Source organism: Photinus pyralis, unplaced genomic scaffold (genome assembly GCF_008802855.1).
Source record: "Photinus pyralis isolate 1611_PpyrPB1 unplaced genomic scaffold, Ppyr1.3 Ppyr1.4_LG4, whole genome shotgun sequence".
Taxonomy (NCBI): Eukaryota; Metazoa; Arthropoda; class Insecta; order Coleoptera; family Lampyridae; genus Photinus; species Photinus pyralis.
The window spans coordinates 34277084-34303513 of record NW_022170511.1 but is presented as its reverse complement, the minus strand read 5'-3'; the positions used below and the strand labels follow the sequence as shown (position 1 = coordinate 34303513).

General features: G+C 38.9%; 6 protein-coding genes across 7 annotated transcripts; 1 reads left to right on the top strand and 5 right to left on the bottom strand.

The window, feature by feature from the left end:
* Window positions 1–425: 425 nt before the first annotated feature.
* LOC116169982 (sarcosine dehydrogenase, mitochondrial-like) lies at window positions 426–26430 on the top strand. Of its 2 annotated transcripts, XM_031486210.1 has the most exons (14): window positions 436–569; window positions 22530–22733; window positions 22959–23013; window positions 23063–23316; window positions 23364–23576; window positions 23620–23946; window positions 23993–24176; window positions 24484–24749; window positions 24794–24991; window positions 25039–25284; window positions 25330–25478; window positions 25522–25751; window positions 25797–26067; window positions 26113–26430. In XM_031486210.1, exons 2-14 carry the CDS (start codon window positions 22731–22733, stop codon window positions 26231–26233), a joined length of 2517 nt encoding a protein of 838 aa, XP_031342070.1. In that variant the 5' UTR covers window positions 436–569; window positions 22530–22730; the 3' UTR covers window positions 26234–26430. The 2 variants fall into 2 exon arrangements, with proteins under 2 accessions (XP_031342069.1, XP_031342070.1); XM_031486209.1 differs by lacking the exon at window positions 22530–22733 and having other exon boundaries at window positions 426–569.
* On the bottom strand, window positions 2478–9362 carry LOC116169987. The gene is made up of 4 exons (XM_031486216.1): window positions 9274–9362; window positions 3752–3856; window positions 3510–3697; window positions 2478–2591 (listed from the first exon to the last, which is right to left on the bottom strand). The coding sequence occupies exons 2-4, from the start codon at window positions 3853–3855 to the stop codon at window positions 2494–2496; spliced, it is 390 nt and encodes a 129-aa protein (XP_031342076.1). The 5' UTR covers window position 3856; window positions 9274–9362; the 3' UTR covers window positions 2478–2493.
* Window positions 9372–14187, bottom strand: LOC116169983 (zinc finger protein 2-like). Its single transcript, XM_031486211.1, has 2 exons — window positions 13824–14187; window positions 9372–11237 (listed from the first exon to the last, which is right to left on the bottom strand). Exons 1-2 carry the CDS (start codon window positions 14007–14009, stop codon window positions 9603–9605), a joined length of 1821 nt encoding a protein of 606 aa, XP_031342071.1. The 5' UTR covers window positions 14010–14187; the 3' UTR covers window positions 9372–9602.
* On the bottom strand, window positions 14410–15668 carry LOC116169985 (transforming growth factor beta regulator 1). The gene is made up of 4 exons (XM_031486214.1): window positions 15497–15668; window positions 15227–15440; window positions 14900–15179; window positions 14410–14855 (listed from the first exon to the last, which is right to left on the bottom strand). The coding sequence occupies exons 1-4, from the start codon at window positions 15611–15613 to the stop codon at window positions 14453–14455; spliced, it is 1014 nt and encodes a 337-aa protein (XP_031342074.1). The 5' UTR covers window positions 15614–15668; the 3' UTR covers window positions 14410–14452.
* Window positions 16248–19565, bottom strand: LOC116169980 (sarcosine dehydrogenase, mitochondrial). Its single transcript, XM_031486208.1, has 12 exons — window positions 19410–19565; window positions 19112–19365; window positions 18848–19060; window positions 18472–18798; window positions 18242–18425; window positions 17931–18196; window positions 17692–17889; window positions 17399–17647; window positions 17206–17354; window positions 16906–17162; window positions 16588–16858; window positions 16248–16541 (listed from the first exon to the last, which is right to left on the bottom strand). The coding sequence occupies exons 1-12, from the start codon at window positions 19519–19521 to the stop codon at window positions 16337–16339; spliced, it is 2685 nt and encodes an 894-aa protein (XP_031342068.1). The 5' UTR covers window positions 19522–19565; the 3' UTR covers window positions 16248–16336.
* Window positions 20705–22061, bottom strand: LOC116169986. The gene is made up of 5 exons (XM_031486215.1): window positions 21928–22061; window positions 21747–21881; window positions 21535–21699; window positions 21306–21484; window positions 20705–21258 (listed from the first exon to the last, which is right to left on the bottom strand). The coding sequence occupies exons 1-5, from the start codon at window positions 21949–21951 to the stop codon at window positions 20799–20801; spliced, it is 963 nt and encodes a 320-aa protein (XP_031342075.1). The 5' UTR covers window positions 21952–22061; the 3' UTR covers window positions 20705–20798.

The window sequence follows — 26430 nt, the reverse complement described above, 5'->3', positions numbered from 1 at the left end:
GAAACAGCATTAAAGAGAAATTTGTGTAATATATCTAAAAGTACATAAAAAATACGTCCTTAAAATATCAGACTGAATATAAAAACTTGGCTAATGGCAAAATTGGCACGTAGAAGTACTGTTGGGTCTTTTGCATTTTGCTTTCTTCTTCATCTACCTTTAAATGTAAATAGATCTTGCTGATATCTAGAATGAGCTATCTTGTTTGTTTTTGCAATTAGATCCGATGATATTTCGGGTTGTTTGCTCAACCGACCAGATTGCGCGGCGATTCTAATCTTGTTGTTTCCTTGAGGCGATCAAAATCCTTGAGGCTTGTGTCTTGCAGTAATATTTCCACCCTCTGATGACCTGGGCACGGAGAAAACTGTTTGCTATTAAAAATTTCTTTTTACAGGTGCAGATGCCGTAGAAATCGCGCTCCTTCCAGTTTTCCTTTAAAAATGTAACAAATCCTGAGATGGATTGATGTGGCTGTTGAATATAAAACTGAGAAAATAATGCTGAGCAACGACGCTAGAATCTTGAATTCCATTGATTTTATTGGCGCATCTGGGCCCAACAGTGCGGTAAGGTTATTATAAGAACCTCTTCCTATCGATGAACTTAACAACTGCGCCTGCTGATATCTAGACTAGATCACTAACTTTCTTAAAATCACAATAATTTCTAGCGCACTCGTACAATTTTACAAACAACTCGCCGACATTCCCTTACGTCGATGACGCTTTAAAATAGCCTTACGTGCATATCGTGAGTAGCGTAATTACACTGATCACAAATCAAATCGTTGAGAAGGTTGTGTGTTAAAAGATGACGCTTTAAGCGAACGTTATTAATTGTAGCTGAATTACATTGATTGCAGCTAAAGTTTTCATTCCATAGTCACTCGCATATTATACAGTGTGTCCCAGATCGAAAGTATAAGAGATTTTTTAATTCTCTTTTCAACGAGCTATCATACTATAAAATGGAAAATAAGATATCAGTTATATCAACGGTTTTTATATTTTAATCAAGTAATCTGTGATGAATTAAAAAAAAACAAAACACATTTGTTCCGTGCCCTTTTATCCTCGCGCCCTTTTGTCCACGCGCCCTTATGTCTCACGCCCTTTCGGCGGCACCCTAATGTCCTAGATCGCAATCATCTAGTAATCAAAAAATAGAAAAAGATTTGCTTTAACACATTTTCAGGTTTTTTGGAATTGAAACACCTCCTATAATAACCAAATAATTTAAATATTTTACCTTAAAAGTTGACTATATATTCTTTTACACTATATAAATTTCACGGGATTGCAAATGCTCACGGTATTGGTCCTTTCTGTCAATTCACATTTTTATACTTGCAAAAACAAAATGTGTTGGCTTAGGTACCACACAATTTGGATCATAAGAATATAATTCTCCAAAAGAGCTCATCGACAACTATTTTTTTCATTTTGCGTCTCCTAATAGATACATATATTTTTGTAAAACATAATGCGAAAAAAGGTGAATGAAATATGATCAAAAATTGGTATAAAGCAAACGCAATTGAATAACCTATTCAATTCTGAAATTTTTGACCCTTTATCCAAACAGTTCACAATCTTTAAAACCTGTAGAAGTTACGCAAGGATAATCTTGGAACACGCAGATTATGCATTTTTGAATTTTGTTTTCTAAACAGAACAGACTAGAACAATACCCACAATCACTATAGTAGTTTCGTTATTCTGGTAGGAAGTGCGTATTTTTAATTTAGGTATCGCTAAAATTTATAAAGAATGGTAGACATGACGATGCTTCGATCGGTTACAGTTTAAGAAATTATTAGCAATTTCAAAATGGTTGTGCATTTTAAACAGCGCACTTTTGAACATGAGTGGCAGTTTTCAATATGTCCCTTACATTTTCCCTTGAAAATTAAATATACAGGTTCCGAAATTACTTCTAAAAACGTTCTGCCAGTCACTCAGTTAATCTACGTCACGACATGACAGTCTCGATATTAAATGTGATACCAACTATTTTGCGCCAAAAGAAAATTGAAGAATTTAATATTAAACCAATTTCAGTAATGTTTTCCTTTATTATTTGTATTCTGTTGTCTAACATAATCAGTGTTCATTTTGGATTTACATCGTATTTTTTTGCATATTTTTCATTTAACCTACTTTATTCAACGTTTGCAAAATGATTACAAATTTATGAAAAGGTGATAAGTTGGTACCTATGCGGGATAAATATTTGCGAGTGCGCCACTTTTCAATTACAGTTAACATAAAAGTAGTAATCACGAAAGACGTCTATTGAACAACTTAGGTCGTTATTAATTCAAGTTAGAAGGGGAAAATCTGCCATAGAAATAACTCTCCGCGAAATTAGTTCAATAAAAATCTCGTCAAAATTAAGAAAATGAAACCTCTTTTAGGCTTTTCACTCAATAATCGCATTAAGTGCAAATTCTCATCAAAATTTTCGAAGGCAAATTTAACTTCCCAAAGATTATTTTAATTGTGAAACTTGATAGGATAATAAAAAAAATAAAGTTTTCCGTAAGGCACTTACCTTTTGCAGGATGAAGTCGGGATTTATTCCTAGTTCTGCGAAGGGAAAGAAAGTATTAAAATCTTGTGTGACAATATGCAGAAATTGGGGAGAGAGCAAAAAAAAATGAATAAATTCGGAATGTGGAGTAAACATCGTTAAACGAAATCTACTGCAGCGCTTTTATGAATAAGAACCCGTTTCAGTCGGGAGCTTGGGATTTCCTTTACTTTTTTTTAAATTCAGTTTTTTGTAATGGCGTCTCTGCAAATGGATATTAACGCGAGAAAAGCTTTGGACATTAAAAGATTAAGGCCGTGCGCTAAACGGTTTGTTTTGTTAGTAGTAAATCCAGAAGTGTAAGCTTTTGAAAAGTGAGTAACGGGCGTCCATGGGATGCGACTACTGTTACAAATTTGTTTCCAGTTTGAATTCACTTCCGAACCCCTTTCAGCTTATCCAGATTAATTTATACCCGCTGCAAGTAACATGCTATTTCCATTTCTAAGTTTAACATTGGATTCGATGCCGCACTAATACTTTCCACTTTTAATTCCTCGGGCCAGGTTCCAGACTTACCTTACAATTTTCATCGGAACTATAGGGAAATTCACGAGCTTTTGTAATAATTCGATATTTCCGCGATAATTGTTTATCGGCGATTACCAAAATGCCGATCGCTAAAGAAAATCTTAAAATTCGTTTTTTACTACGACCTATTGATGCAAGCAATTCATTATACCTATACGTTCTTACGATTTTGCCATAATTCAGCATGAATTTGCTGTGTTTCAGTGTGCAACACCATTTCTGACGTTTTAATTGTATCATATTAAAGTATTACAAAATGATGGTCATTAGAAAATGAAAAACTTGAAAAGTAGTGGGCCCAAGCTGGATCCTTACGATACGCTTGGCGTTAGGGTAAATCAACCGATTTGTCAAATTTTTCGTAAATCAAGCGCCGAACAAACCTTCGAGTAAAGGAGGTTCGTCATCAAATTCTCCTGATCCAGTAAACCCTTGCGATGAGACACCCTGTCCATACGTATCCGTTTGGGGATATCCACCAGGTGATGTATTCAAGTAAGGATTGTTCCCGTAAAGATCCTGCTGTTGATCTTGATTTGACACCGGCGCACTGTCAAACGATTGAAAGCTCCTGAAAGAAGAAAAGTGTCAACGTCACTAGAGATGAACCAATACCGTAACATACAGATTTTCTCCGAAATCTTGCACAGGCATTTCGAAGTTATAAACTCCTTGCGATTGCGGGGGAGCATTAGGGTCCCAGTAATCTTGTCCGACGTAGCCCGACATTCTGTAACGGAATAAAGCGTTCATATTGAAATGTTCTAACTTTGCAAATTATGTTTACAGCATTTTTGTATTAATTTCATTTTTGTTAAAGAATGGCTTTACCCGTGTAGGGGCGGGAATGAATAACTCTACGTCCTGCTCTACTGTAAAGGCACCGCATGACGTAGCTGTTTGGTTGTTACTGGTAGAATGTACAGGGAGAAGGGTACACGTCCTATTACTCTTTTGCTCAATCCTAACGTATTACGCAAGGAATAATTTTGTAACGATAACCATTTTGCGCCGTCATCATTTCAATAATGTAGAAGCACGAGGCTAAACATGATAACGATGATTAGGTATACTTTAAATTTCTTTGGATTCCGCTTCTTAGTAGCGATTTTTAGGGTACCTATTTCTATTTCTAGCACAGCATAGTTTGAAACCGCCGAAACGGATTTTAAAAGCTTTCAAACGCGGATTTTAACTAAAAATGTTTCAAGGGCTGGTTAATGCTCATATGCCACTTTTCCCCAACCCCATGCAATATGGTTTTGGGCATTCATGATATGATTTTGATATGAAATTGGGTTCATACGTAGCATCTTTACTAGCATTACATCCTTAAATTGGTCTTGTTTTGTGACCATTCTGACCATTCTGAATCCCTAAAGCAGGAGAATAACTATGACAATTATTTTTCATGAAATTTAGTGTATATACAGGCTGATTCAAATTCGAGGGCCACCATGGGAATCTCGGGAACTGTAAGAGATAAGTAGGTAGTTTAAATTTGGCAAAGTTGCGCATTTTGATGCTTAACAAAATTCCGTTTTGAAAATGAAAAAAATCCCACTACTTTCGGAGATCCGGAAAAAACGAAATTTTGCAAAACCGTTTTTATTTTTTTTTGAGGTTCTTTAAAAAATTTTCACAATGATTAACACATTATTATGGCACTTTTTTCCCTCTACAAGATGCTACTTTTAAGTTTGACGTTTCATCTCCAGTCAATCATCATCAGCTTTGCCTTTTCTTATGCAAGTAATGTTTGCGTTTTGTGTCATTTGATAGAGAATTTTTTTCTGATTTCAAAAATGTAAAGATCACTATCTTTCAATACGAAATAGCGCTATTAATTCGTAAAAACGCAAGAAACTACGTACGTACACTACCCAAGACAAAGTTTTCTAGGCAAAAAAGAAGATATGTTAACAATACTAAAAAAATTGTGATGTTTACATTTTTGAAATCAGAAAAAAATTCTCTATCAAATGACAAAAATTAAAAATTGCTTCCATAAGAAAAACAAAGTTGATGATGGTTAGCCAGAGACGAAACGTCGAATTTAAAATTAAAAACTAGCATCTTGTAGAGGGAAAAAAGTGGCCATTATAATGTGTTACCTATACCTATCTTTTACAGTTCCCGAGAGCCCCATAGTGGCCCTCGAATTTGAATCAGCCTGTATATAATGCATAAGTGCCCATCCGAGATACCATAGACATTCTGAAAGATAAGTATCATTTAGATCTAGAACTAATCAGACATGTTGAGCACTGCACGTACCTATCCCACATATAAAAATGAATTTTACAGACAAGTTCAAGGAACGCCAAGGATTTCACCACTCTCACTTGTAATCGTAAACATCTACATAGAGGATTTCGAAATAAAAGTAATCAATACTTCTCCCCCCAAACCAAAATGCTGGTACTGGTATGTAGATGATACACTTGTGGTTCGGTCTCACGGATTAGATACTTAAATTACACAATTTCCGAGACCCCAAAGACCACATCTCAGGTGAAAATCAAGGTGTGTATGACGTGCCTTGTTCCAATTGTATGAGATTATACATTATGCATAGGTCAAACAAATAGGAGATTGAATGTCAGAGCCCAAGAACACTTTCTGGCAATCAAACAACATAATACTGCATCATCTTTGGAACACACCATTTGAACACTGGCCCCTTACACTATTAATTGACACGTTTCGGGAAAGAGTAATACGAGAGGCCATTGAAATAGAAAAGAGGCCTAACTCTTGAAATAAACGAAACGATGGTTCCTGAATTTTACAAATTTGGAATTCAATACTAGCTCCTCCTAATCCTTGGTCAATGTACGAAACTTATTGTTTGCAATTAAAGAAGTATTTTTAAACTTATTTATTTCTGACTCATTCTGACCGTACTGATCGACGGTTACACGAAGAGTGATCGTTTTCATCCTTTAACTTAACCTTTGCACGTCGCTAACAGCATTGAATAAGTACTATGATTACTTATTCAATGTTTATAGTCTATAACTTTTGATTGAGAAGGCTAATCGAAAAAGTACGAATTGTTTTGGATTCTACGCACCAAAATTAATAAGAAAAAGTGTTTTACCGACAAATTTTGGTGTAGTCGATTTTTGGTAAAAAAAGGAAGGTTGTACACTGCCTTTTTTTGAGGCCCCAAAAAAAATTCTAAGATCGACCCGGAAAAAAATTTTCTTATAGAATGTGGCCTGTAGAATCCATAATTTCAAACAGTTTGAAGATTGGGCTACTAGTTCAAAAGTTACAGCCCTTTGAATTTTCTTTCGAAATTGGTTTCTAGTCTATAACTTTTGATTGAGAAGTCTGATCGAAAAAGTACGAATTGTTTTGGATTCTACGCACCAAAATTAATAAGAAAAAGTGTTTTCCCGAGAAATTTTGGTGTAGTCGATTTTTGGTAAAAAAGGAAGGCCTTTTTTTGAGGCCCCAAAAAAAAATTGTCTCAGATCGACCCGGAAAAAAAATTTTCTTATAGAATGTGACCTGTAGACTCCATAATTTCAAACAGTTTGAAGATTGGGCTACTAGTTCAAAAGTTACAGCCCTTTGAATTTTCTTTCGAAATTGGTTTCTAGTCCATAACTTTTAATTGAGAAGGCTAATCGAAAAAGTACGAATTGTTTTGGATTCTACGCACCAAAATTAATAAGAAAACGTGTCTTCCCGAGAAATTTTGGTGTAGTTGATTTTTGGTAAAAAAGGAAGGTTATTCACTGCCTTTTTTTGAGGCCCCAAAAAAAATTGTCTCAGATCGACCCGGATTTTACTTATAGAACGTGGCCTGTAGAATCCATAATTTCAAACAGTTCCAAGATTGGGCTACTACTTCAAAAGTTACAGCCCTTTGAATTTTCTTTCGATATTGGTTTCTAGCATTGAATAAGTAATCATTACTTATTCAATGCTAACAGTCAATTACCATCCTTTCAAGCATCTGATGATAAACACCTCCAATACCCGCATACAAAAAAACCTCTCATCTAAAGCAAGGAAAAGCTATAGCCACAGATACACACATACAACAGATTGCTAACCTTAGGTATGATTTTATGGGTTACACATTGAGGTATACTTCAAAGCCTAATGGTCTCAAAATCAAAACCCGTCCCGATATTCACTGATCAAATCAAATTTTCAGAAAGGCTAGCTGTTGGCATTAATAAATTGAGTAATCCACAATCAAAGAGAGATATTATTTCATTCTACTAATATTAACCTTTTTTCAATACTGAAAGTCGGTACCTACTACATCCCATATTATATTCAACACGATCGATAGATTAATCGAAAATACTATGGAATAATACAATTTACATTGTAAAACCACTATTCAAAAACGGAAATTTCAAAAACTACAGGCACTGTAGAACAAAGTAGAAGCTCTTAAACCTTTATATATATTTATAACCTAAACGGCACAACAATTAGCAACGATGCTATCGATGTTCTCCAAAAAGGTTTCAATTACGCTATTACAATAAGTGTAATCTGCTCTGAATGACACGGATCCTCGTTTTGCTGATGGAGTTCGTTTAGAATTTTAGAGCCAAAGCCAAAGATTAATAGAAAACAGCATAACGCCTTGAAAAGACTACAAAGAATGACAACATTTTAATTCTTCCAGCAGATGAAGTAGGGCCGTAGGGCCATGATGCAAACTAAGCTGCCTGCAATCTGGGAAGATCTTAAGATTGCTCAGCGCAGATATAAGGCCATATTCGAAGCACTAAACGAGAATCATGGCAGACCTTCTGTGGTAACATGGCGGGTATTCCCGAAGTTCATAAACTACTTATGCAAGATCCGTTTGAAAGGCCCGGGGCCAAAAAGTGGAGACACTGAGGTTTCCGTGCGGTAGATCTACGTTTCGATATTTTGGATAATAATGTGGTGGTTCTGCTTTAAGCTCCACCTAGAAAAATAACTGCCACCCCTGCTACTTCATCAGCATCACCATACGACATGTATAACAAGCCTATCGAAAATGATGGGCCTAATCCAATGACCCCGTAAGGTCATACGGCGCTTCCGCTTTTCGCTATAAATCCGCTTTACACGCGGATCACTTCAGTGCATATCTCGTATTTTAGTCGTTTTGTAAATGTAATGACTTTATAATGTAAATAATATCAAGTTGTTACATTGAGAAAAACAGAATATATCAATTACACGTCAATGAATGAAAAATCATTTTATTCTTCTTATATTTAACGCCTTTCTAACACCACTCGACATAATACGTTTTTCCAACATAACTTATCTATAAATGAAGTTGGAATAATTTGAAAAATTACTATAAGTTCGTTATATTAATATATCCAGGCAATAGCGCCAGGCAATGTTGTTTCTTTTTTTTCTATTTCAAAATATAGCACCCCAACACCCTCGACGTTACTCTTAAAAAAGATTCTTCACAACATTTTCATGAACCCTAGCCCAGCGTTATTGTCTTGCTAAAGCATTAATCTTTCGCAGAAATATTCGACCCCTTATCTTCGCTCAAGAATTCAGGCATCGTGGTACAAGATCAAGCCTTTTCGGTCACAACGGCATACGTGTACTGCCCAGTATTAAAAAGCGTACGATTTGTTACAACTCTGTGGTGTACCTACATATTTGCAATATTACCACAGATGTAAATTTAAATTGTGATATTACATGCCATTAAGCGTTCGCCCAATATTTTAAACAACGTGTTTTGGCAATTTTTTGTTATCGAAACTATGAATTACGTAAAATGGTTATTTTTCAGAGGAAGCTCTTGCGAGTGAACTTGTACATATTCCAGGCGACATCCATTCGAAAGTGCAATGTACTATTTCCTTTGCAGTACAAGTAAATCCAAATATAATTCCCTGCATTGGCGTCTTTTACAGTTTCCTATATTTCACATGTTGCTAGTTCTCTGTATAGAAAATTAGAACCTTCTGTAGGCATATTATCTGGCTAAATGAAGCCCTACGGATGGCAATTAATAATTGTTAAATTCGCTACATTAAAGCACCAACAGTACTACGATTGGTGTACTTCACGTGGTTCTATTTTATTACCCATTTTAAGATTAACGAAAAATAAATGCCATGAAAATTTAATGTAAAACCCAACACTTACATTCAATATTATTGTTTCACTCTCAACTTTCACAGACAGATAGATGGAGGCACGCACAATGCAAAGAAATAACTGGACCAAAGATAATAATTACTAAAATTGGAAAAACCTTATCTATTTCCTCTTCTATTTAATCATGATTACACAATATTGAAATAAAACATTGCAAAATTATTGCGTTACACTGTGTACCTACATGCTAAAATTAAAACTAATAAAGCGACAGTATACATTTCAAATTTTGATCGACAAAATAGTAGATATAACTATGTTAATAAAAAGCAGTCTTTGATAGCCACGTCTAAACGGAAATATCACCCTTATTGCACTTATAAATTAATGTACTTCTTATGCTTTTTGTTATGTGCCGATAAATCGGAGGATGTTGTGAATCGGCGGTCGCAGATCTGGCAATGGTAAGGCTTCTCGCCTGTGTGAATACGAATGTGGACCTTCAATGATGACGATTGCGTGAATTTCTTGCCGCACGTGAAACACGTGTACGGCTTTTCACCTGTGTGGGTACGCATGTGCTTCTCTAAATACTGATGGCGGGTGAACTGCCGGTCGCAGACGGTACAAGTGGAGAGATTTTCGCCCGTGTGCGTGCGGGTGTGCTCCTGCAGATAGGCGGTGGTCGTGAACTTTTTATCGCAGGTGACGCACGCGAATTTCTCACCGGTATGTTTCATCATGTGCGTCTGCAGTTCGGAGGCGTAATTGCAAACTTTATCGCACATTGTGCACTTGTAAGGCTGCTTGCCGGTGTGCTCGCGCATGTGAACGGTGAGTTGAGAGGAATGGGTGAACTTTGCGTCGCAAATTTTGCAGCTGACCTTTTCTCCGGTGTGCTTTCGCATGTGCACATTTAAATGGGACGATTGCGTGAAGGTTTTATCGCACACTGAGCAGGAGTAAGGCCTTTCTCCAGTGTGCGTTTTAATGTGCGAATTTAAAATGTAGGTGCTGGCGAATTTTTTCCCACACGTCACGCATGCGAACGGCTTTTCACCAGTGTGAGTCCTCATGTGCACCTTCAAATCCGCCGCTGTTAGGCAGCGGCGATCACAGCAAGTGCAAGCGTATGGCTTCTCACCAGTGTGAGATTTCATATGCATTGTAAGTTCACCTTTGATTGTAAACCGCTTATTGCAAACGGCACACTGAAATGGCTTCTCACCAGTGTGTCTTCGTATGTGTTCGCGTAGATGTGAGGAGTGATAAAATCGTTTCTCACAGTAGCGGCATTCGAAAGGCTTTTCGCCAGTGTGAGTTCGCATGTGAATACGTAAATTTGCATTTTTTCGGTAGTTTTTACCACACACTGCGCATGTGAACGGTTTAAGATCACTGCCATCTGCTTGGACACTGGAAGGTGTAGGTGGTCGGACCTGGACACCGGTGGTACGCTTTATCACCTGTCTCGGAGGCTTAAATTGCTGCAACGATTGCTGTTCTTCATTTTTGACAAGTTGTTCCTGCATGTGCATCACTGGCCTTTCGTAGTGAAGTTGTTCGGGATGCTGGTGGTGCATTGGTTGTGGTTGGTGGAGATGCTGGTTCTCTTGGGGGTGGTGATTATTGTTGATAAAGTTCACAGTGACCGCATTCGTATCCGGACTCGTACTTCGTGAAGTCGTAGTATCCACCAAGTTATCCGATTTGGTCAGTTCCTCATCGTTGTCCAAAAAGTGTTTCAGGTGTAGATATTCCGCATTTTGTGGTTCCTCAATGATGCATGGTAAATTGTCTGTGCCCGTCGCTATACTAAAGTCGAATTTTGTCGGCGTAGTTAGTGGTCTTAGACCATTGAGTGTTTGCTTCGCTTCATCTGGAAGATGGCTTATGTACCGTTGCAAGGTATTGTCGGACTGTAAGCAGACTGTTCGGAAGTCATATGCCACCCTTAGCCGTTCTATGCACGTGGTGCATATCAGTGATGGTAGGCCTTCTTTCATCCACACCTGCGAAAAATACAAAAAATAATTGCCTGCATATAGAGTGCGCGTAAAACCCCCCTCCCGCATTAACGAAATAGTTCGTGAAGAAACCGGGGGGGGGGGGGGGCGTAACGTAAAAACGATGGTTCATTATAACAATCTCTGTATGTAACGCCGTCTATATAATAGACGTGAGCGATAATGTCGCTCTTTATTTTGGACCACAATGAGAGCAGGTTGGGGAGCTCCAGTTTGAACACTGAAAATGCTGAGTAATTTTTATTTTAAACTTTTATGTGCGCAGTACAATGCCTTTTGCATCATCGAACTCGTTTTTTCATTACTCTACCTTGAGCTATCAATAAAAACTATACAGGGTCATTCTTGACGAGCGTCAGTTAGAAAGATATGGAAAACCTTTGAAAATGAAAATAAACTGATAAGTTCTTTAAGGGTCTTGGCACATGATGAATTGAACTAAAATATTTTCAAGATGGCGCCACTTCCGGAAATACCGGAAGTAGCCATCAACTTTGTTATTTTAAATAGGGACCCCCTATTTTTTCTACATTTTCGGATTCTACGTCGAATTTGGAGTACAACGATACCCCATAGTAGACCCTTTGCTCCAAGGGCTTCGTCGATATTCAAGTTTTTATGTAAAAAATTGAATTTGACGTTTAAACATTATCATAATAAAAACAAAAGAATAACACCAAGCGAATTAGTTTTTTTATTAATTTGCTACAAGAAGTAACTAAAACATGGAATATCTCGGAAACCGTTTGAAGCATCTTTTGACATTTTGTATCAAATTAAAGGTCTAGGAAAAAGGAAAACAACGGTGAAGAACAAAATGGGGGGTGCCATTTAAAAAAATGGAGTTACCGAAATTTAAAAGTTTAAAAGTTGAGAGCTTTGAAAAAGTGACGTAGTCTCACTTTTTTAGACGGTTTCATATACCATAAGAAAATTCAAACTTTCCTTAATAAAGCATTGAAAACTGTTTTGCAATATCTCTCACCGTTTTTGAATAATCAATTTTTAAAATTACCCCTGCAAATTCAATTTTTGACATAAAAACTTGAATTTCGACGAAGCCCTTGGAGCAAAGGGTCAACTATGGGGTATCGTTATACTCCAAATTCGACGTAGAATCCGAAAATGTAGAAAAAATAGGGGGTCCCTATTTAAAATAACAAAGTTGATGGCTACTTCCGGTATTTCCGGAAGTGGCGCCATCTTGAAAATATTTTAGTTCAATTCATCATGTGCCAAGACCCTTAAAGAACTTATCAGTTTATTTTCATTTTCAAAGGTTTTCCATATCTTTCTAACTGACCCTCGTCAAGAATGACCCTGTATATCCTAAATCAGTCAATTTCAAGTGAATTACATAAATGATATAATGGACACAAGACACTTGCAAATGGGTCTCATTCCAAAATAACTTACTTATTTTAAATAGGGCACCCTATATTTGATCGCATTTTGAAATACTACATCCTTTGATACCACATTTCCCTATACCCAACATCAAAGTTATTCAAGATTCTTCAAAATTTCTTACGTTTCACTGCTTTTCTTTGAGCCCTGTACCACAGATTTACGTATATCTGTGCCTGTACCTAATACTCTCTTGACTTGAATTTAAAACAGTCTCCCAAAATCAACAATACTGACTTCTACAGGGTGCTCTAAAATGTAAGGTAATTTTTAGTAACTTCAAACCTTAAAAAGTTAACTTTTTTCCAGAAGCCTGCTTTATTTTATTACAATTTCAAATGTGGCAAGAAATTCATGCATAATGCAGATTTTCTTTTTAAAACCACATTCCTGACAATTAATTTTTGGTTCCATGATTTCATGACATTACCGATTTTCTTTTCATTAAATGTACCTACACCTATTCTTCACAGCATCTTTCAAAACGCTGCTGTATCTTTTAAAGTACAAGTTTATGAAATATAAATTATTCACTTAATTGACTTTAACAGTAACAAAAAAGATTTTTAAATATATGGTGCCTTTTTCATTGCTGCAGCGCACATAATTCCTTTTTGGATTATTCTCGAAATTTAACTCAAAACAGGACTTTTGTATTAACATGCAGAGGGGTTTCCTGTATGTTATAACTTTTATATAAATAAAATGGCATTACAATCACCAATACGGAGTATTGATTTGCAATCTCCTGGTGTAATGGACAGTGATCTGTATGTGCATTTTTGTAATTGGATCTTATGACCCAAAGCTAAACTCAAACGAAACTATCAATGTAACATTCACCTAGAAGCATGCATTTAGCATTAGTTGTAAACATTCACATCTTATAAACATCAATTGCACTTCTCTTACGTGCACAGTGTAAGCGTTACATGCACGCTCAATTTCCGTTCTAAAATGCTTATCCAACCAGACGTGAACTGATTTATAAAAGTGCAAGTTCGATGTAAACCCCTCTACGGAATCAGAAACATTTCAAAATCCGTCTACAAAACACCAACAAACCCTATACAAGTGACAAGTAGTATCCACGCTCCATTTCGTGCCCCGCAACATGTAGCTATAATCAACAAGTGTTAAATTCAAGTCTGATAAAGAACTTACCACTTCGGAAACACAAGCGATCAGCTTGTCGCAAAATTTGATCGAATCATTGTCAGGGGTTGTCGTCGGTGTCAGGGAACATTCGATTCGTAGACAAGCCCTGCAGCAATCGGCGACGTGGAACATATTTTCCATTGTGAGTCCATGGGGACTGTTTCTTTCATGAAATACTAATTGGTCTGACATAAGAAGTATAAATTATAACCACAAATAACCTCTTTCGTTCTGTTTACAGACAAAAATTTGCAAATTAAGCAGTGTAGCCAACATACCATACCATGTTGTGCAACTGTTTCACATAGAAGTTACTAGGGAGAGGCGGAAAGTTTAAAATTTAGTAATTATATTGCACTGCCAATTTATCAACTTTGTCGGTAGGAATCGTTGCCTAAGGTATCGAAGGCAGCAGTCTGGAGCTGGGAAACCACTTCCTAGGAGATGGCTTTATGTGAAAGATATTTTGTTGAGGAGCGAATTTTAATACTTAACTATTTTTGTAAAATCTTGAGTTTTGCGATAGCTGTAAAATGTAGCTTTGCGCCGGCCCTGCCAGTGAAGATAGTAAGGGTAGCAATAACAAATAAAATTCAGACAAAAAATTTAAACGTAACTTAAATATAATATACACATCAAACATAATAACTGCCGAAACTCTCTTTCGATTGCAATATACTAGTAGAAGGTTGTGGATGAATTTCGGAAGTCATCTTAAATTTACAATAATTTATGCTGTTCTGAAGGGATTCGAAACTGAGACAAGTGTCCGGATCCTCCACGTAACATTCCCCGCTTTTCGACACCTCGAACTTTGACCACCTATAATTGGTACACTTTTTCGCAGCGGGTGAACTTTGAATGAGATTAAGCACAGTAGGGTGGGTCAGGCCGAAGAAATCGTTCCCCCGCGGACGTACGCTGACGACATTAAGCGACAAGGTATCGTTAATCTGCTGCAGAAGTAGCGAATGACACATGTCTGCTGAACTTCCGATTATTGTCGCTGTGGGATCATCGTCGGGGGTAAGTTCAAACCTACAATTTACGTGAGCATTGAATTGTAAATGTACTTGACTTACCGAGGTGAATCGTTCATGCTACTTATTTTACAAGTGTAGACACATTTACTAGTTGGATCTTTCATACTCCCATAAATTCTGGTTGATATATAATCGACGGGGAAGATGGCTTCTTCCGAATGAAATTCGGGACGATCACAAACGATCTCCCCTATAGAATGGATGCTTAAGTTATCTAATACTATCGGATATATTGGATGGCCAGTTTGATCCAATGGAATTAGCTGAAGCAGTTTCTTTTGGGTCTTACTCGTTAGTTTACGTTTCGACCCTTTGTGATCTATGACAAAACTATTAGAAATGGATCCAATTGATGAGATATACTACCATCATTATTGGATCTCTTCTTCGGCTTTTTGGGTGGTGTTGTTGAAGTTGAAAGTGGAGTTTGCGTAGTGTTTGTATTAATGATTCGTTGTACCTCTATGTCAACTTGGGGATCAATTTGGCAGAGTTTTCGCAATAGAAATTTCTTCTCCTCGTTCCGAATTAGGATAAGTTCCTGTACTTCGCTCACCTCATCACAAAGTGCCAAGTTTTCCTTTAATAAAATGAAGATGTTAGTCAGCTAAATGTAAAGTTAGAAATGTTGCTTACGAAAACAGTTTCTCGTATTGTATTTTTAAGCATCATCAATTTTGTTTTATATTTCCCTGGTGGTTTTGTGATCTTTGTATGTGTTAACGAGCTTTTATTAGAGTAAGAATAATTCATTTTGCGTTGATTTCAAAAACAAACAGAAATAGGTTAGAAATTTTGCATAATAAATAATCTGTGGCTGCTGACCCGATCTCGGCAACAAAATTGTCATGGGATTGATATACAAGGTGCGTCATCACCCTTAATTTAAACAAAATGGGGCAAATTTTTACAATTTAAGATTAAAGGAAATTAAGGTCTATATTAATTTATCCCTGAATTCTATTACGTGCGACTGAGTCGTTCCTTTGAAATCCAATAGCATTTAATGCTCTCCTTGCAGTTTTCTTGTTGGTGGATGATTAGTGGAAATTTGACAAAACGTCAAATTTCAACCAATCCTAGACCGTAATCCACTGGTTAATTCCAAGCTAGGTTTAAACTGTCTTTGTGCAACCGGCCCTTAGATCGGTTTTTTGAGATTATTACCCGGGTAATGGTAACCTGATTGGTTGCTTATCTCGTAGAATTAAACTACGAGTCAGCGGAATTCCATCGATTATATTCTAGTCAAAAACAGCCTTTAAAAAGAATGTGGGACCAATAGGAAACGATTCGACGCCTACGCCAGAACAATTCTAGGTAGACTATCTGAGCTAGAAATAAAGATAAAGGGGGAAGTCACGACGTGTTTAAAAAAACACATATGTACAGTTAATCCGCAGCCAGGTTATATTTCAGAAACAAATTTCGTTACATATCCATTTAGACCATATCGTTGCATAAGGAACTTATAAATTAGTTATAATAATATGAATCTTCTACACGTTCCTGTTCTCGAAGTTGATGTTCATAATACCCTGCAAGACGTTGATTTGTGGGATCAAACGGACTTTCCAAGTGTACGTTTGCTGGATATCTTTTTCCCATAACTTCCACTTCGTACTTTCCGGTAGTTAGAAACTCTTTCGTGACGTTTTCATTGCTTGGGTTTTTAACGTAACTGAAATACGACTTGAAATAGAAATTGACCATCAATATTATAATACCCGAGTCCGATGCTGCTTTTCAAAAAGTATCCATAGTCTCCTCTTCGCAGGAATCCAATAATTTGGTCATTCCTCCAAATAGTTTCGTTGCCCCAAAGCGGAATTTGGTCGTTCAAGGTAACAAATACCCTTAGTTTTTTCACACCTTCTTTTTTCAAACGGTCCACGGCTTCCTTGCCTAGATACATACCATTCTTTCGACAAGTCATCCCAAGGCTTGCCTCTACCGGATTGTCGTCACTTCTCAAATCCACATTCCACAAGTGGTAACCTAAAATTCCATCTTAAATGGTCGGAGAACTGTACCAACGGTTTCACCTTTTTCGCAACTCAACGAGTACAATGCGCGGTAACCGGCGTGCCTCATGTCGAACCTTCTTCCCGCTTGCTCCACTTTATTATAGACTGATATGCAAGAAGCTCGGGGGATGTGAACTTCATAACCCAACTCGCCAATGAAACTGAGCCTAAACACCCTGCAAGAATGCCCCTCAATTTTGATCAGGGTCGACATTCCAAAGGGCAGCTTCTCGTCGATGAGCGGATGATCAGTCAACGATTGAAGGAGTTCGCGACTGAAAAGATTACTAAAGTTACTAAGTCGCGTTGAGGGAATACCTTTTGGGCCCTTGAATTGATAGTATTCCCAGTCTTTCGGTAACATCAGTAATAGTTGCACTAAGTCCGTGCCTTTTAATTTCTCTTCGCAAATGCATCTTAGTGTGATATCCTGAAGCGCCTCCGGCCACGATGTAATAACCTTTGCCCTAGAATTACGTGGATATTATACGAAGTTTGATTCGTTTAGAACCTTTATAATAGGTCCAACTAAAGTTCCGACTCCTTGGTTAAGTCCAATTATTGTTAAATCACTTTCTGTTCCTCCAGCTTTATTAAGTGCACAACTGTATATGATTTTTTCGGCGGGACGGTCGGTGTTTGCTGTAAAAATCCACTCTGCGGCTTTTTGCGCGTCTGGTCCTGTCAGATACATTTTGGCAAAGTATGATATGTTGAATAATGCCACGTTTGTGCGCGCGGATAGTGCTTCTTCGCGGATCTGAAACCGTAGTTAGTGTCTGGATGTATAAAAAGGGTTCAGACCAAGTCAGTTTGTTTGGAGAAATCAAAGGTGAGTTCTCTTTCGAGTTCCTCCTCGTAGCGCTTATCAGAGTTGCGGACGTAGCCGTATTCGCCGTACCAATCGTAATCGCGAACTGGTGCAGTTTTGTTTTTAATGTAATACGCCGGACGTTCCCATCCCTGTGCCTGCTCCATGACGGCCCCGCGAGCGACGCAAGCCTAAATTTGATTAGAGATTGAAATGCTGATGGAATGCTCACCTCGTGGAAAGCATCTATCTTGAAATTGCGGCCAGCAAGTGGCTGGTCGTATGGGAATACGATACTGTAGTTCTTGGCGTATGCCTCTTGGCTCCTTTCAGTAGCCCAAGGGCGATTTTTTTGCATACCTGGAGTAAATCGAGCTATGTCAAATACAAACATTGGCAAATCCGATGAACCGTGAACAATTAAACTCGCCAACTCCTTCGCAATGCCTGGACCAAACATCATTCCAGCCGAATTTAAGCCGCACGCATGATAAAACCCTTCAACCCACAGTTATAACACAAATTGCAGTCAGTACCGTATACCAAAGACTCGTGGATCTTCGCCGATTAGGGGCCGATGGTCGGGAGTGAAGGATTCAGGACCACAAATGTTCGACTTGATACCAATTTTCTCCATGATAGGCGTGAGACCGTTTGCTTCCTTCAGGTGTATTCCAAATATATCTAGATCCAATTCGTATAAGCCGAAAGCGAAATCTGCTTGGACCTATCAGAAAACAGTGAACCAATTACAGTTTTTAGTTAACACCTACATCCTTAATGATCTCGGGGTTGATTTCATAACCTCCAACGTACAGGGTGTCTCCTTGCGTTCTATAATAGATCGAAGCATCGTGGTCGCGGATATTTGGTGTACCTTTAGCCTGGGGAATGCTCTCGGTGATTACGTAGGCGTGCTTAATGGGCACGAGAGGTATTTCAACCCCTACCATCCTCGCAATTTCTCTACTCCAAACTCCGGTAGCATTTACCACGGCTTTGGTGCGAATCGTGCCCGATTTCGTTACAACGCCCTCCACTTTGCGAAACTCTGAGTCTTTCTCCACCAGAATTCCTGTAACCGAACAATCCTCGACTAACTGCAACCATTTCGTTAACCTTCGGCTACAGTTCTGCACAATATCAAACCTTCCCGCCGTGGTTTCGCGCGCCTTTAGTGAGGGCGGCACAAAGCATGGATGGATCCAAGCAACCGTCACTGGGACTGTATAGAGCGTCATTAAAATTTTTAGGGTTCAATAGGGGGTGGATTTTCGCCGCTTCATCTGAAGAAATAATCTCGCTTTGAATTCCAAAGTAGGAGCCCAAAGTTTTCAGCCGTTTATATTCTTTGAGCCGCTCCTAATAATTGTAACATGTTATTAGTTGAAGAGATTGGTTTAATGTCGATACCTCCGTTCGTGATATGAAAAGACCGCCATCTTGAACGTAACCCGGATTTAAACCTGTTTCTTGTTCCAACGCTTGTAGTTGTTCGGTCGTAGAAGTTAATAGCTGAATATCAATATCACTGGGACGTAGCCTCCAAACCAATCCACCTGTATGCCAAGTTGTTCCGCTAGTAATTTTGTTCCTTTCTAACAGTACGGTTTTGACGCCCTTCTTCGCCAATTGATAAAATGTATTGCAGCCAATGCTGCCTCCACCTAAACAATGGGTGATAAAATTAAATGTGACAGTACCGTCCTACCTATAATTACAACATCTGCTTCTGAAGGGAGATCGCTGGTTGTGGAGTAGCAACTTACAGGTAAAAGACGCCTGTTGTGCTTGCGCCAAACCTCTCTGGTTACCCTTAACATTCTTTGTTGTGTTCACAAAACTACTAATCTCACTGATGGATACGAATATTTAAGTAAACTTGACCTTCCTATCGCTGTTATCTATTAGCTAGTGTGACCTGAATTGAGCAATAGTCATTAAACTGGATGTTTCTAATTGTACTCACATAACAACCGGAACAGATGTTCAGATGTTGCAAATTAGATCATTTCACAAATGGTTAGAGGTCTTTCTATAATTTTTCAAAGTTTCAAAGATTGCAGACAACACAAAACGAAATAGAGTAGATAAATTACGCCGGGTTGCGTGTAGTCTCTTCGCTCTTAAGGTTCTCAAGACTAACAGTCTGTGACAAACCCTAAAAACCCAGATTGAAGGCTCTGTAGACTTCTCTGAAAGCTAAAATATATTTCAACGCCCTGAACACTATGTAGATGGTTTGAAAAATCTGAAAGCCTTAAAAAGTATAAAGGTTGCAAAGCTCTCAAAAATTTGTTCGTCATTTTCGTGCCTGCGTCAGGACTTGGTTTTAATTCCTTTTATTCCCCTTCCTTAACCCTGGTCGCTGTACCTGCTCAAACCATTCTCATAGCTTCTTTGCATCTCGCTCACATATCACTCATGGTCTCGTTAGCGCTTTCTACACGTCCCCTTCAAGTGCTCGGCACGCCCTTTTTGAGTGTCCTTTGCACGTGTACTACGTCATTCGCACGCCTTCTTTACTTTGCTTTAGACACTACTTTCTGCCTTAAAGCACGCGCAATCCCCTAGCTATCTTTATTTCCTCTTTGGGTACCCACATCTTCTTCATGCTTATATGTTTCGCACCTTCACCTTCTCCACTCCCCGTCTTACATTCGTCTTCTTCGTATAGCTTCATGTAAGCTGTCTTTGTTCGTAATTCACGCATCAATATTTTCCATTTTTTTCCCTCCCACTCCGATCATGCCTGATTCACTCGTCTTTTTTCCCCGTCTCTTTTTCTTCTTTTACAGGTACAATCGGACGATATTTCCCGTTATACGCCTTCTTCACGCATACTGATATCATTTGTGTTCTTCAAGTCTTTCTTTCCCTTCGTGTGCTTTACAGGCACATTTTCTTTGTGTCATTTTCGCTCCTATTGGACCCGATTCATTTAGTCTACCCTGAAATTGATCAAGACAATGGCCACTTCCTTTAAAATTGAATATATTGTACAAAATTACAGCAGTTTTTATTTCAGAATTATCAATAGCGGTTACCTTTGAATTTTAAACTGATGGAAAAAATTAAAAGTGATAAATTTTGTTATAAATTACTTAGATTTTTTTGGTTTATTGGGCCTGGTAATACCCACATATCCAACCACTTCAATCGGCTTCACGCCGTCAAACTCCTGCCTAACAACGTTGGTAAGCTCTGCTTGAAAACCCTGCGCGCCCGCGGCCGCGGCTTCCTCCGCGAATTCGGGAGCTACGGAGGCAGCCGCCTCCTCCGCCGCTCTCACCGCCCCCTCAAAAGCACACACTGCTTCAGCCACCGCTAGCTTATCAACCGCATCCAGTAACTCCGTATCCTTCTGAACTCGAAGTCCCGCCTGCACCTCGATGCCGCTCGTGCTTGCGTGCGTCAAAAGAGGAGTGCTAGAGAATTTTGATCTGTATCCCTTGTTTAGAGGGTTAAAGGACGGCGAATCGAGCTTAAGCATGTTCTCACCAACGTTTTGCGATGCCTCTCGACGTTTTTGCAGCTCGCCTTCAACGGTTCGATCGAACCTGTTGGCCAAAGGGTTGATACGGAAATCGAAGATGAAAAATCTCACCACTCCATTAGAGATTCTCGTTTCTGGGAGCGATTTCGAGGGGAAGCAGCCGCGTTTTCCTCTTCACGCAGATAGTTTTGGCTCACTAAGTATCTCGAGTCGTCGTATTTACCAGGATCACTTACCGGCGTTGACTCGGGCAGTTCGCGAGGAAAGTACTTGACCGGTTGATTCTTTTGCTGTACAAGCGAAGAACTGAGTTGGTCGTAAGAATTTTGATTTGGGATACCTGTGCGTGTGCCGCCATTAAAAGGGCAGGGTCGTCGGTTGGTGTCCTGCCAAAGTTGTAGTGAAACTGTCCATCAAAAACTTGCCGGTTCGGGACGTTAAAGGTCTGAACTGGTGTCGATTGTGGTATCGCGAAAGTGAAGTCGCGAAAATCTCTGGACTGGGGCTGATACAGAATATAGTTTTAAGTGTTTAATCATACTGACGCAATACCATGTACGTTCCAGAACCACTAGTATAGAATGCCTCAGGTGCGCTTTGATTATGACGTCTTGCACCTCCACCAAATCGCCGATTGGTACCAGCACCGCGATTGCCGGAAGGATATGCGCTTCGTTGCATTCGGTCCTAAATATAAAGTTAAGGCTTGCGAAAATCGGTTTTCGGCACTTACAGAATTATCTCTATCTGCATGCATTTTGAATTTACTCGAAATAGGTGTGGTGAACGTCACAAAATTTAAATTTAAACTACTGTCAGGCTCAGGGAAATGACATTTGTTGTTTTGTCCATTTATTAAATGAGCAATCGGACGTAATTCGCATAGGAGGCATATTCAAAATTGATGATAGTCAACGTATTAAAATATGCACCAGTTTTACTATAACAACGACCAAATGAATCACTCGAGCTGTAGAACCAAAAAGGACTAGATTTGTCAAGATTTGGAAAACTGCATCAAAAGCTATGGGCCAAAAACCAATTGTAAAAAAATTAAATAAGTGTATAGTCTTCTCCCTAAAATCCATCGATATACGGTTTGTTTCCCAGAAAAGAAATACATTTTCACCTGTACATTCGAAAAGACTAGATTTGTCGCGACTTTGGGTTACATAACTCCATTGAACTATATACCTACTCAGTTACAGAGTATATAGTTCAATGCATAACTCAAACGCCGAATGTTAAGTTAAAAGATAGGGAAAGGTAATCGGACCGACAGAGGCTGTTTAGGGGATGTTTAGGTAGAAATTGTTTAAATATTCTTATTAATAGTGAACTTATAAGTGAGGGGGATTGGGAATAACCATCTGAAGAGACTACTAGACAAACGCAAACAATGAAGAATCCTAACTAGTCGAGTGTTCGAAGAATTTTATGAAACTCAAGAATTCAAAGAATCTGATGAAGCCAAGAAGCTGCGAAGATCGGCGATAAAGATTCAATCTGTAAACTTTCAAGAGTAAAAGTGGATTCATGGTAAGATGAATCTGAACAAAAATACCTCACTTCATTCTCTATCATTTAATTCACTGCATAGAAATAAAATTCTATTTTGGTAGGTACTTGGATTCTTGTGCCAAATCAATTTTTACACAGAAATCGCTCTTTCGCTCAGTTTTTGTTGCCGCATTGATAATGTTTCGAGTGCTATTAAAGCGTTCTTTAATTAAAACTAATAATGGACTTCTATTTTCTATGCAGCCCGCTTCGAACTCCATTCTCAATTTACCGGATGAAGCGGATGTGGTGATTATCGGTATGAAAATTCAAAGACTGGACTTAATGTGACTAACATGCAATTACAGGTGGTGGCAGTTTGGGTTGCAATATACTGTACCAATTGTCGACGCTTGGTATCAACAGCATTTTGCTGGAAAGAGATAAAATTACCAGCGGAACAACATGGCATAGCAACGGGTTGTTTTGGAGACTCAGACCTAATGACGTGGAGATCGAGCTCTTAAGTGCAATAGACACCGTCTTGCCCAAAGTAGAGAAAGAAAGTGATCTGAGTACCGGGTACGAAACAAATGGGGGATTGTTCATTGCTCGTACTGAGGTAAGTCCAGGTAGCTAGCGTTCCATTCATACTTCTGGTAATTTCAGGAACGGTTGAAAGAGTATAAACGCCTTCACACTATCGGCAAGTATTTTGGAATTGAAAGCCATTTCATCTCCCCTTTGGAGGCTGCAGCAATGCACCCGCTACTTGATCCCACATCATTCTCTGCAGCTTTATATAGTCCCAAAGATGGAAGGCTAGATCCTACTATGATGTGTACGGCGCTTGTTAAGGCAGCACTCAAATACCAAGGAAAAGTTAATATACCGGCGTAACACTTGCTAAATGACACAAATATAGATTGCAGAATCTTGTCCCGTAATCGACATCGTCGTTGATTCGAGTATGGGAACGAAAAAAATTCGAGGAGTTAAAACGCGTCATGGTTTTATCAAGACGAATTGCGTAGTGAACTCTGCTGGAGTTTGGAGCACTCACGTAGCTAAAATGGTGAACTTAGACATCCCACTTTTGGCTTTCAAGCATGCGTACGCCATCACCGAAAGTATTCCAGAGGCAAAAAATACTCCAAACGTACGTGACCATGACGCATCCATTTGCTATAAAACTCTTGGAGATAGTATTTATATTGGTGGTTACGAGATGAATCCAGAACTTCTGAAAACGGTCAGTTAAGAGATTGCAAGGACGTAGGTTTGATTATCTTCTTAAGGTTCCGAGTGATTTTTCTTTTGGACTCTACAACTTGGACTACAACATTTTTGGAATACATATTGAAAACGCATGTCGCCTAAGTCCAATACTAAACACTGTGGGAATCAAAAGTGACATTAACGGTCCGGAAGCGTTCACTCCTGACCATAAGCCTTTGTTAGGGGAGGATCCACGATTGCCAGGTATTTAGAGTGTAAAAGAGCTCGCGTAGCTCCCTTAATGACCTAGAAAAGGCCTGAAAGGCTATCAAATACTGTAAGGTATAAGAAAGTCCCTAGAAAGTCGTTGGAACGTTTTGTAAACGATTCTGAATGCTTTCCATATATGCATACAGATGCTTTTTAGAACAATATACAGCTTTTCAGAGTCTTGTAGCTTTATAGTTCCTTAAAACGGGAGTGCTCCTATAGGAACCGGTTTCTCTGACATTTTACTTAGGTGTTTTACATTTCTGTAACCGATTAGCTCTGGTAAGAACGTAACTTGCAGGTATGTTCCATGCAAGTGGCTTCAACTCGGCCGGCATAATGTTAGGACCAGGTTGCGGGGAGCAGTTGGCCAAGTGGATCAAAAACGGACGGCCTGACCTAGCCATGCACGCTTACGATATCCAAAGGTTTTCACCAAATTTATGTTCAGGCAAGAGATACATTACGGAGGCAACGCATGAGGCTTACGCTACAAACTATTCAATCGTTTTTCCCAACCACCAGCCTCTGGCTGCACGTAATTTAAAAGTTTCTCAATTCCACGAGGTCAGTATCGCGTCGTCCAAGTCGTCTCGAATTTTCCATTTTAGATTCTGGTGGAGAACGGTGCCGTTATGGAACAATCTCAGGAATGGGAACGCCCCGCTTATTTCCTGAAAGGTCGAGCGGCCCCCGTCAGTCAATACGATTGGTATGGTTGCTACGGTCATAATGAGAACACAGACAAACGTTACCCAGAGGAAATTAAAAAAGAGTACACTTTTGAATTATCGTCAAATCATTCGTTGGTAATTGTTGCTCAATAGCACTCTGTCGTCCTTGCACTCTCTTGTAGATACGAGAGGAGGCACTATCGGCACGCAAAGACGCGGCATTATTCGATCTATCCCATTTTGGGAAAATGTTACTGACGGGCCAAGATGCAGAGCGTGCAGCAAAATGGCTATTCACATCTGAAATCTTAGGCCCCAACTCATTCACTTATAGTTGCACTTTAAACGATCAAGGGGGACTGGAGGGGTTCCTCAGGATAGTCACTCTTGATGAAAGGGGCGCTAAACTTTTAGGGTGTGGATTAGAGGTAAGTTCTCACTCTGTATACCGTTGTTTTCATCCAATTTTCCAGGGCAAAGGGTACTATATCATCACGGAGGGAACAACTGGCCATCGAGTCTTTTGCCACTTACAAAGGCAGATGCAAAGACAAGGTTTCAAAGCTAGCCTGAAAAATGTCACAGACAAAGTGGGGGTACTGTTACTGGAAGGGCCTAAAAGGTAACGAGTTCTTCTGAAATCCAAACAATTACCTGAGTTGTAGCCTGAAGATTCTGGAACAAGTGGCAGACTTTCCTGTAAATTACGAGAGAAATGCCACCGTAACTATAAACGGCCACGCGTGTAGGGTAATGCCTGTAAGCTCAATTGGAATGAAGGGGTATGAACTGTACATTCCTGCAGAGTCGTGTACTGCTGTGTATAACAAAATAACCGACGCTGGAGTAAAATTGGCTGGTTATCGCGCTTACTGCTCATTAAACGCAGAAAAGGGTAGGTATTTTAAAATTGCCCAAAGTACCTACCAGTCCATTTCAGGCGGTTACATTTGGAACTACGACATAAGAACACAGGATGGTCCAGTCGAAGCGAACTTGGGAGATATCTGCAATAGCGAGGAAAATTACATAGGTTGTGAAGCGGTGAGGCATGCAAAGAAAATCGGAACCACAAGGAAAAGAGCTGTGTTCCATGTGGACGCTGAAACTCCTCTTTGGGGATTGGAAGTAATTTGGAGGAATAACGAGATTGTTGGATTTTTACGGAGAGGAAACTTAGGATACTTTTTGAATGCCAGTATAGGAATTGGGTAAGTATCAACCCATTTGACTAGGTACTGATTAAAATATTGCAGATACGTAAATTCGTCAAATGTTATAGACGAAGAATATTTAACAAAAGGGAAATATGAAATTGAGTCAATGGGGGAACGTCATTCAGCTAAACTATATGTTAAAGCTCCCTTGTATTGCTAAAAATTCGCGATTATGCGATTGTATCAGTGAACAAATGCCATAAAGCTGCAACCACCAAAGCAGAAAATCAAGGTACGATCTCGCAATATAATATCTAACAATATTTAATATCAATGTTTATTAAACATTTGTTACATATTTTCTGTTGAAAGGGTTTATGATCATAAATAATAAACGCGCAACTGACCTATCCTGTA

Bases quoted from the DNA above. Each gene is read 5' to 3' on its own strand.
- LOC116169982 (XM_031486209.1), top strand. From the start codon at position 501: ATGCTGAGCAACGACGCTAGAATCTTGAATTCCATTGATTTTATTGGC. The intron at 24,750-24,793 runs GTCAGTATCGCG...TTTCCATTTTAG, and splicing joins AAGTTTCTCAATTCCACGAG to ATTCTGGTGGAGAACGGTGC. The intron at 25,285-25,329 runs GTAAGTTCTCAC...CCAATTTTCCAG, and splicing joins TTTTAGGGTGTGGATTAGAG to GGCAAAGGGTACTATATCAT.
- LOC116169987 (XM_031486216.1), bottom strand. From the start codon at position 3,855: ATGTCGGGCTACGTCGGACAAGATTACTGGGACCCTAATGCTCCCCCG. The intron at 3,698-3,751 runs GTATGTTACGGT...TTCTTCTTTCAG, and splicing joins CAAGATTTCGGAGAAAATCT to GAGCTTTCAATCGTTTGACA. The intron at 2,592-3,509 runs GTTTGTTCGGCG...TTCCCTTCGCAG, and splicing joins CGAACCTCCTTTACTCGAAG to AACTAGGAATAAATCCCGAC.
- LOC116169983 (XM_031486211.1), bottom strand. From the start codon at position 14,009: ATGTCAGACCAATTAGTATTTCATGAAAGAAACAGTCCCCATGGACTC. The intron at 11,238-13,823 runs GTAAGTTCTTTA...TATTTTTCGCAG, and splicing joins TCGCTTGTGTTTCCGAAGTG to GTGTGGATGAAAGAAGGCCT.
- LOC116169985 (XM_031486214.1), bottom strand. From the start codon at position 15,613: ATGAATTATTCTTACTCTAATAAAAGCTCGTTAACACATACAAAGATC. The intron at 15,441-15,496 runs GTAAGCAACATT...ATTTTATTAAAG, and splicing joins CAATACGAGAAACTGTTTTC to GAAAACTTGGCACTTTGTGA. The intron at 14,856-14,899 runs GTAAGTCAAGTA...CGTAAATTGTAG, and splicing joins AGCATGAACGATTCACCTCG to GTTTGAACTTACCCCCGACG.
- LOC116169980 (XM_031486208.1), bottom strand. From the start codon at position 19,521: ATGTTAAGGGTAACCAGAGAGGTTTGGCGCAAGCACAACAGGCGTCTT. The intron at 18,799-18,847 runs GTTTGATATTGT...AAATGGTTGCAG, and splicing joins CGCGAAACCACGGCGGGAAG to TTAGTCGAGGATTGTTCGGT. The intron at 18,197-18,241 runs GTATACGGTACT...TGTGGGTTGAAG, and splicing joins CGAAGATCCACGAGTCTTTG to GGTTTTATCATGCGTGCGGC.
- LOC116169986 (XM_031486215.1), bottom strand. From the start codon at position 21,951: ATGCATGCAGATAGAGATAATTCT. The intron at 21,882-21,927 runs GTAAGTGCCGAA...CTTTATATTTAG, and splicing joins ATGCAGATAGAGATAATTCT to GACCGAATGCAACGAAGCGC. The intron at 21,485-21,534 runs GTATCCCAAATC...TCGCTTGTACAG, and splicing joins TAATGGCGGCACACGCACAG to CAAAAGAATCAACCGGTCAA.